The 9392-nt window shown below is 50.0% G+C and overlaps 1 protein-coding gene across 3 annotated transcripts; it reads right to left on the bottom strand.

Moving 5' to 3' along the window:
• Positions 1-551: 551 nt before the first annotated feature.
• NTSR2 (neurotensin receptor 2) lies at positions 552-8843 on the bottom strand. Of its 3 annotated transcripts, none has more exons than XM_036070908.2 (4): positions 8186-8843; positions 3768-3924; positions 2090-2180; positions 552-1089 (listed from the first exon to the last, which is right to left on the bottom strand). In XM_036070908.2, exons 1-4 carry the CDS (start codon positions 8807-8809, stop codon positions 921-923), a joined length of 1041 nt encoding a protein of 346 aa, XP_035926801.1. In that variant the 5' UTR covers positions 8810-8843; the 3' UTR covers positions 552-920. The 3 variants fall into 3 exon arrangements, with proteins under 3 accessions (XP_035926801.1, XP_035926800.1, XP_035926802.1); XM_036070907.2 differs by having other exon boundaries at positions 3768-4017; XM_036070909.2 differs by lacking the exon at positions 3768-3924 and adding an exon at positions 4018-4138.
• Between the last annotated feature and the right edge of the window lie 549 nt (positions 8844-9392).

The raw sequence follows: 9392 nt of genomic DNA on the forward strand, positions 1-9392 counted from the left end.
CTCTTTGGCCATCAGACTCTTGGGAAGCAGCAGGATGCACTGGTGAGCCTTATTGCTCTCTCCCAAGCCTGGCCTTCGGTCCCTGAGTTACTAAGTAGTGGGAGAAGAACCTTCCTTAACTTCTCTTTGCTCTTGTTTTCCCACATAGAAGGTGGCAGTGGTCATGAGCGTATTCCCAGGATCCCCCAAATAAATAGTAGTTTGGCACCCTCCTGCTTCCGGGTCAGTCACACATCTGTCCCCCCACCCCGGGTGGTCCCAATGCCTGGTGTCAGGCAGTCACGCTGGCCTGAGGCCAGGGGAGGGGAGTGGGTGCCCCCGGGCCCTCTCATGGCTCATGGAGTCCTACTGGGCAAGACTGGAGAAGGTTACTACAGCTCATGTGATGTGACAATGCAGTAAGCTTCTGGAGCACTGTCCTTTGTCATTTGGGGAAATTCTTAGGACATCTGAGCCCACAACTGATGAGCATAAAGCTACAGGAGAATGTGGTGGACATCCAGGAGAGTGAAAAACAGCAATAATAAGAACAGTAACAACGATGACAAAAATATGCCAGCCAACATTTATTATTTATTATGCACTAGGCACTGTGCTAAGCACTTTAATCTTCAAACAACTCTAAGAGCTGGGTACTGTTCATCTCCATCACACAGAGGGGAAGACCGAGGCTCAGCGTGTAAGCGACTGGCCTGCAGATGCACAGCTGATAAGTGGCGGGGCCGGGGGTCCAGGTGAGTGCATCTGACTGCAGAGCTTGAGTTACTTATGGTAACATTGCTTGTCTGAATGCTAGATGACTGAGCGGTCAGTCACTGTTTGCTTCGTTCATTCTTCTGTTTCATCCAGGTCGGCGTGCCTGGGGGATCCCCGGAGCCCGAAGCTGGGTCCATTCAGGGGGGCTCCGGGGCTCCCTGGGGTCATGGCTCCATGCGGTGGTGCTCTCGACACAGGGAGCCTAGGGCTTTCAGGAAGAGTTTTCTGAAGGAGGACGACACGACGTTGTACAGGACAGGGGTCACCGCTGAACTGACGTAGAAAAGCGTGTTTGTCACCAGGTAGAAGTAGTGATAGAAATTGTAGAGTGTCCTGGAAGAGAAACCCGGGAGGTGTGTTAGAGGACCTGCACCTCCTCACAGGGTCCACCCCTTTCTTCTAGAGAAAGCATCTCTCCTCCAAAGGGCCAGGTGAGGAAGGCCTGTTTTCTGCTACTGGGAAGCATGGTGTGAATTCGATAAACGGTCCATCAACACCAGCTGCCCTTGGCAGGTGCGCTCCACCCAGCCTCTGAGTCCCTGTTCCCCGTGCAGTTCTCGGTGCCCTGCGCAGTGAAGGGTGCACCTGCTGATTGACAGGGGCTGTCTCCTAGCCCGCTGGGACGCCGGGAGCCTTGTGCTGCTGGGGGTGGTCCAGGAGACGTGGCTTCCCTAAGAAGTGAACGTCTTTCTGAGAAGCCATGTTCCTCGCCACAAGGATTCTCAGCTGTGGGGCGGGCTTTGCATATGCATTTGAATGTAAGGGGCACTAGTTGCCCTCGAGGATGAGGCATCTGTTGACACAGCCATTTCCTTGGAGACTACATGGATCTCTCTTCTCTTGGATGTTTGCTTTCCACTTAGGATCAGAGGCATAGTGATTTCCCAAAGGAAGACAGTAGATTCTCTCCTCTTTTCCAGTTGTGTCCCAAAAGGCATACATGGTCTGGTCTCTGTCTAAGGGGCCCTTGTTAGCTCATGGACTCAGGGAGGCTCTGAGGCTTCCTTCCCTCTCCTTGCAATAGCAAGGCCCTCCCCCTGCTCCCCCACCCGAGGGCCTCTCCATCTTGTGGTCAGGATGCCCATAGCCCTGGTCACCACTGAGACTTCTCATTCACGTGACCTTATCAGTTCAGTGAAGTTGCTAGAAAACGCCCTGTTCCCCACCCCCAGCTCAGAGAGTTTGAGGGCACAGACTGGGCAGGACCAGCTAGAATGGAGGACAGAGTTCCAAAAGACCCAGCAACTGGGAATCCCTGTGGAGAGCATAGAAATTCCCAGGCCCAACCCAGTGGCCCTTTGCCTACATTCTTGGGTCCCTCCGCTGCACCTACCCAGTCCACCCGTCATCGGAAACGTAGCAGTACATGAGCCTGCGGACGTGATACGGCATCCAGCAGAAGACATACACAGCCACAATGGCTCCTGCAGAACAGGTCGGGAGGGACAGAGCGACAGAGAGCAAACGTTCCCACTTATGCCGTCTCCAGGGAGGAAGATGCCAAGGTGACCGCAGCATTTCCCTGGAATTTGTTCCCAGAATCCAGGGGTTGGGAGGGAACTTCGAGGCTATCTGACATTCTGATCTGAATCTGAAGCCAAACCTGATGTTACCCTGATGTCTGGGTGAATGCCCACTTTAACCCCCACCTGTACACCAACATGCTTCTAGAAACTTCTAAAACCTCTATAACCTCCTTCTGACCACCAGAATATACTCTAAAAACCAGGGCTAGATGTTCCCACCTGATTGGTGTCTAATGGCAGAGACAACTGAACTTAAATGTCCTTCTGCCTCATAAAGCCTCTTCTGTTCCTTTTTCTGATTGACTGATGGTCCACAATCCATCTAGCTCTCAAGTCATAAGCCAGATAGTCTGTTGATTTTGCCATCACCCCCAGATCCAATCTATTAAAAAGCTCTTCCTTAGCATCCCTTGATTCCTCCCTCCTCACCTCTACTGCCCCACCCTAGGGGCTCATATCTCCCGTCCACTGGACTGTGACAGCACTTTCCGAATTGGCCCCTTTGTCCCTACCCTTATACCCCTCCCATTCCCTCCCCTACACCTGCCCTGCCTGGCAAATCCATTCTGTAATCCTGTGTGGCCTCTGGACCAGGGCATCAACATCAACTGGGAACTTGGTAGAAATGCAGAGTCTCGGGCCCACCCAGAGCTACTGAATCAGAATCTCTGGATTGGGGCCCTGTAGCCTGTGTTTTACAACTCTCCACACTGTTCTCACGCACACAGAAGCGGAGAAGCATAGCCTACACTCCAGAGACTGATGAGTAAAACCTATCTCTAAAGCAAATCTCCCTGCATTCTTGGGCATTGACTCTCTATGCTGCCTGTTTTCTATAGAGGAAAGTCCACGCATGTCATGGGCTGCCTCTGTTCTTGTCACATCACATGACATTTAGCTCTTGCATTGCTGTCCTATGGATGACACTGGGGGCATTGATGAGAGCAGACCCTGATCTCTTATTCAGTCTTCCTAGACCTTAGTGAGTACCTGCATTACTGTAGGTGTTTGGAGAGACCTGTTTTCCTGTGCCTCTTAATGTTTCCCCTACAAGGCCAAGTTGACCTAGATACTTAGAAAAACCAACCAACAATCAATGTTGTATCAGGGAAAGCAGGGAGTTGGTGGGGAACTGGGCTGGGGACCCAGCGGGTCTGAGTCTTCCAGTCTTGGGCAGCAGTTCCCTAACTATAGCTGCTCCTTGTATCCATCCATAGGCTAGACTCCCTGAAAAGTAACCGGGTATCTGTTTGTCTTTATGCATTACTCCCTGGAGCAGATGGGGGTTTCATGTACAGAATTCCCATTCTAGCCTTTAATCATACCACCAAACCCTGTGGTCATACAATTCCCCTGGGGCATAGAGAAAAAAATGAGGCCTGGAGAGAGGTGGTAACTTGCTCAAGGTCACTTGGCCAGGGGCTAGGGGAGGCATCCTTGGAGCCCCAACTCTTCCACTCAGGGCAGTGTTACTGAGTACTTAACTGAGAACCTGGACGCTGTGCTGGAGACGGCGGAGCCGGCAGGAGTCCTTGTGTCTCACCAGGCTGGCCTGGCCCCCCAGGGGGGGCGTCCTCCTCTCCTCACTCGTTAGCTCCACGTGGCTGGGGGTGGGGCTGCCCGGGGCAGAAGTGGATGGCACCTGGGAGCAGAGGGCCACCAGGTGGCTCACAGTGACCCCGTTCAGGAAGGCAGTTAATGCCAAGGGGAGCACGAAGGATACCAGCACATTCACCTGTAAAGGTAATTCCATGGCTTATGGTGGTGGCACCAAGGCTCTGTGATGCTCTGGTCATCAGGCTGTGCCCAGGGCCCAGGAATCTGCAGCAGCAGGAGGGGGGAGGGCGACAGCAGGGCTACAAGATAAGGTTGAGAAGCTTCTCAGAAAGATGGAAAAGAGCAATAAAAATAGGAGAGACAACAAGAACATTTGGGATTAGTTGAGGGCACTCATCGTCTACGTAATAGTGGGTTCTAGAAAGCAAATAGAGAAAACAGAGGGGAGGAAATAGTTTTTCAAAATAAACCACATTGAAGAAAGTTTTTCTAAGAGTGAGAAATATAAGCTTCCAGATTGAACGGCTGCTTGGGGGCCCAGAACCATGGATGAAAATAAGCCCACATTGAGGCCTGTTCTTAGGACTTTTAGCATGCTGTGAGTAAAGAAAACCTTGAAAACTTCCAGAGGGATAAGACAGGGCACATACAAAGGATGGGAACCAGAATGGCATTGGACTTCTTTAAGGCAACGGTGGGAGCTGGAAAACCGTGGAGTGATGCTTTACAACTTGTGAGGAATTCTGTGCCCGGCCATCTTATGTTCCATAATCTGGAACATTTTCAGACATGCAAAATTGCACTTTTTTTTTTTAACCTTCTGTGGAACTTTTCTCAGGTCACAGGAGGTTACAGGAGAATATATTCCATCAAGATAAGGTTGTAAAGCAATAAAGAGGGAGACCCAGGATCCAAAAATAGTGTATGTGGCAGAAGAGCAGAGTGATGGAAGATGATGCTGCACATCCAGTTAGATTGGAGCAGGAGAGGGGGCTCCAGGGGCGACTGGAGGATGCAACTGACTGTTGACTGGATGGGTCTGGACATACTGAAATAGTATTTATGCTTCTAGTAGAGGAGTAAAACATGCCTGAGAAATAGATCACAGGAAACTAAGCCAATTGAAAAAAAGACCATTATTGATGGCAAGGAAGCAAAGGTAACATTGGAAAGAAAATATAATAAAATATATGACATGGTTCATCTGTGAAGAACGTTTTGCATAGTTGCAGTACGTAAGTACTGAGCGTAAGACGAACCTTATTATTATTGCACTGGAGGAGCCGTGAGAAGTGTGTGTGGATGCGGGACGAGGAGGGTAGGGATGCAGTGCAAGAGAGCAGAATGCTCTTTCTCTCCAGTTAGAAGACACTGCATGAAGTGTAAAAACTGCAAAATCAAGCAGGCATGTTCTTTAGAAATATGTAGGCAAAGAGCAGCAAAAGCTAAGGGTGGACGGTAGCTGCCCCTCAACAAGAGAATATAAATCAAAGTGTGAAAGGGCGGTAAGGGAACAGCGTTTTATGTTACAAGCCTTGTGACGTAATTATTGGTTGATATTTTTTGACTTTTGAAAAACAAGCTTATTATATAATACCTTGTTTTTTAAATGTTTAATTTTTAAAATTCTAGGTATATGGGGCGCCTGGGTGGCTCAGTCGGTTGAACGTCCGACTCTTGGTTTCAGCTTAGGTCATGATCTTGGGGTCGTGGGATTGGGTCCCATGTCAGGCTCTGCACTGAGCGCAGAGTCTGCTTGAGATTCTTCCCCCTCTGCTCCTCCCTGTGCTCATGCTCTCTCTCTCTCTCTCAAATAAACAAATAAATAAAATCTTAAAAAATATTCAAAATCTATGTGTTATAAGGTTTTTCCTTATTGGTTCTGTGTGAACATTTTGTTTTAAACTGAACATTTTAAGTTTTTATTTTTTTAAAGGATTATTTATTTGTGGGGGGAGCAGGGGTAGGGGCAGAGGGAGAGGGAGAGAGAGAATCCTCAAGCAGATTTTGTGCTGAGTATAGAACCCCACATGAGGCTTGATCCCAGGACCCCAGGATCACAACCTGAGCCGAAATCAAGAGTCCAACCCTTAATTGACTGAGCCACCCAGGTGCCCCTAAACCGAACATTTTATTCTTTTACTTTTTTTTCTGTTTTTTTTAAAAGATTATTTATTTATTCATTTGAGACACAGAGATAGAGAGAGAGAGAGATCATGAGCAGGGGGAGAGGCAGAGGGAGAGGGAGAAGCAGGCTCCCTGCTGAGCAAGGAGCCCGATGCGGGGCTTGATCCCAGGACCCTGGGATCATGACCTGAGCCAAAGGCAGAGACTTAACCATCTGAGCCACCCAGGTGCCCCTTTCTGTTTTGTTTTGTTTTGTTTTTAAGATTTTATTTATTTGAGAGAGAGAGAGTGAGCGAGCCAGAGAGAAGGAGCAGGGGAGAGGGAGGGAGAAGCAGACTCCCCACTGAGCAGGGAGCCTGATGCAGGGCTCAATCCCAGGACTCTGGGATCATGACCTGAGCTGAAGGCAGATGCTTATCTGAACCACCCAGACACCCCTAAACTGAACATTTTAATAACATTTTAAAATCAGTAAAAAATATCTGGGTTGGGTGCTGTACCTTTTTAAGGAGTTATCACTCAATGCTTTTTTCTTAACGCATGCTCACAAATCAGCAGCATCAAGAGAAAAATAGAACACTAAGTGACAGTCATTTTAGTTTGTTGCAGAGCCAAGCAGGGTTTTATCAGCAACAACATACTTATTAACAAATTGTAACTTTGATACCCATCAAGACAGAAATCTAAGGTAAAAATATATTCATCAGTTAGTAATTAATCTTTGGGAGCTTTGAAATACTAGACAATTTTTTGTACTTTCAAAAACTATGAGCAATTTTTTTGTGGTCAAAAAGCACTGATAAATATGGACAGTGAGCGATAAGACACTAAAAAGGAAGGTGGACTGAAATAATCCTAATTTGAGTTTGGTTATTTTGTTGTGTTCACATAGACTGTGTGTCTCAAGTTAAATATTTTTTAATATACCATTTGTCGAATAATGCTGTTACCGTGAAGGAATTCACTACGCATAATGTCAAAAGCTTGCCCCTGGCACATTTCACGGTTTCTATTGCATTGGTCAGTTTGCACCACATAATGTAAACTATGCAAGCAGTGTATTCACAGCACAGACCTTGCTTGGCTCTCTCCCTGCCTTAAGCCCAACTCCAAAATAGGTGCAGCCTGGAAGCTACCACCCTAGTCTGTGAAAACTGGTGGACCTTGGCTACCACGCCTTTTGAGCATGTGGTTCCTGGTTCATTGCCACGGCCATACCAGGGTGCAGAAGGGAGCTACACAGACCTAAGGCAGGAGGTCCGGTGCTCTGACTATTCAGCTAGATCATTCTGCTGCAACTCAGAATCTGCATGGAGGCTGCTGGGACTCGATGGGTGCTCTAGATAACGTGGCTCTGTGGCTGTGATGTGCTTGGGCCGGCATGGCGGAAGGCAACGTGCGGACTGGACTGATGGGGTCTCAGGGCATGATTAGTCCACCTGACGTGGTAGGAGCAGCCCACTATTGTCAATGGGGCCCCTCCTTCTGACTGTGGTCTAGAGTCCCTGCATGACCAGTTTCATTAGTGTCATTACTGTTCTGCTTGCTGGTGTGTTTCTGCTTTTGTTTTTGTCTTCTTTATCATCAGGTCCAGATTTGGGTAAGGAATGTGACAACCCACAAACATGTCTGATATAGGAAGTGGATTTTTAAAAATTAGCGATCCTACCTTGTTGCTTCTGAGTAATTCTCCATAGTGACCATAGTAAGCAACTTCTGAAGCCAAGTGGAATGTTTCCTAATCAGGTTTAACTTTATATTTTTCCAAATTCTTGTTAAGGCTACAATTAATATATGTATTTCTTCTGAAATCATTAATATTGAATATTCAGGCTTTGCTTTTATATCTCCACAAAATCCCATTAAACTGGATATGTCTGCAGTGAGGCTGAATGAAGATGGTTAGTTTTGATGATAAAAAAGTAAAAGGCTGGAGTGGATTATGAAATCTATATTTTTACAGCACCCCTCCCCAACAATTCTTATGCCCAGTGACGTTTGGTCATCACTCTTGCACCACTGGGAAGAGCGCAGACTTTCAGAATTAGTTTTGAATTCAAATCTGGACTTCTCTTAATGCCTCATTTTTGCCAAGCCTCTCTGCAAGTCCTCTGTAAAATGGGGCAGTGAGACCCAAATTTTCGGAGTCGGGGCGGTCGCGAGTATTAGAAGTGAAAACACCGGCCCTTTAGCACCCCCCCCCCCCTCCGCCCCCTTACCTGAATGAAGACCCGGAGCGTGGTGCGGCTCACCAGCACCGTGCACACTCGCGAGGCGGGCTCCGGCTCCCCGTCAGCCGTCTCCAGCTCGTACTTCTGCCCCATGATGATTGCCATGGGCAGGGCGAGGCCGAGCGAGGCGGCCCAGACGAGCGACAGCAGGCGGCGGGTCCGGCGCGGCGACAGCAGGCGGCGGGCGCGCAGGGGCTGGCACACGGCCAGGCAGCGCTCGGCGCTCAGGCTGGCTACGCTGAGCACCGTGGTGTAGGCGCACAGCTCGCGCACGAAGTAGTAAGCGCGGCAGCCCAGGTCGCCGAACGCCCAGGGGTAGTGGAACCACACGAAGTTGTAGAGCTCCACGGGGACGCTGACCAGCAGCAGCAGCAGCCCGGAGAGAGCCAGGCTGAGCACGTGGTAGCGCAGGCGCCCCGGGGGCCCGGCGCGCCCCTTCAGCACCACGTGCGCGGACAGCGCATTGCCCGCCGTGCCCAGCGCGAAGATGAGCGCGTAGAGAGCGGTGAACAGCACCTTGGCCCAGAGGCGCGTGTCCACGCCCAGCCGGGCGTCCAGGCTCAGCGCGGGGCTCGGGCTGGGCCTCGGGGGCTGCGGGTTGCTGCTCTCCATCCCGCTCCCGCGGCCGGCGCTCCCTCCCTCTCACTGCGCGGAGACCGGGCGAGCTGCCCAGAGAGGAGAGCGAGCGCCTCCTCCTCGCCGGGAACCTCCAGGATGGGAGGACCCGCCCCCCCCGCCCCCCCACCCCACCCCCCCAAGGGTGCCCCTGAGCAAACGCCGGGCGGGATGGGACAGCGAATGTGAGCCTGTTGGCTGCGTTTACATTTCTCCGTTCAGTTCAACCCACAGAAGCGCTGGGTGCTGGATGGAAGGTGATACAGGGGCGTTGGGCCTGACTTACCAGCTGTGTGAACTTGGGCAAGTTTTTTAACCTCTCAACCCACTTCTGCATTTAAAAACTATTGTCTACATTGCAGAATCTCCATGAAGATTAAATGAGCCAATCTGTGAGAAAGCTCCAAGCCTTCAGCATAAATAGGCATCCCGTGGGTACCAGGCACCTGGCCCGCTTGCACCGTGCTGCTATGTGCATGTGGTCCCAGAAACAGCTGGTCAAGGACTTGCCAGAACGTTGGCACTTTGTTGTTACTCTGCTTGCTAAAGGGCTGTTTGAACACCACACTAACATCCTCCA

This window comes from Halichoerus grypus, chromosome 10, assembly GCF_964656455.1.
Source record: "Halichoerus grypus chromosome 10, mHalGry1.hap1.1, whole genome shotgun sequence".
In the NCBI taxonomy this organism is placed as follows: Eukaryota; Metazoa; Chordata; class Mammalia; order Carnivora; family Phocidae; genus Halichoerus; species Halichoerus grypus.

What these genes read in the sequence shown, in the direction of transcription:
- NTSR2 (XM_036070907.2), bottom strand. Translation starts at nt 8,809, where the DNA reads ATGGAGAGCAGCAACCCGCAGCCCCCGAGGCCCAGCCCGAGCCCCGCG. An exon ending in CGCTCCGGGTCTTCATTCAG is followed by an intron (nt 4,018 to 8,185) that starts GTAAGGGGGCGG and finishes TTACCTTTACAG; the next exon opens with GTGAATGTGCTGGTATCCTT. An exon ending in GCACAGCGTCCAGGTTCTCA is followed by an intron (nt 2,181 to 3,767) that starts GTTAAGTACTCA and finishes CCTGTTCTGCAG; the next exon opens with GAGCCATTGTGGCTGTGTAT.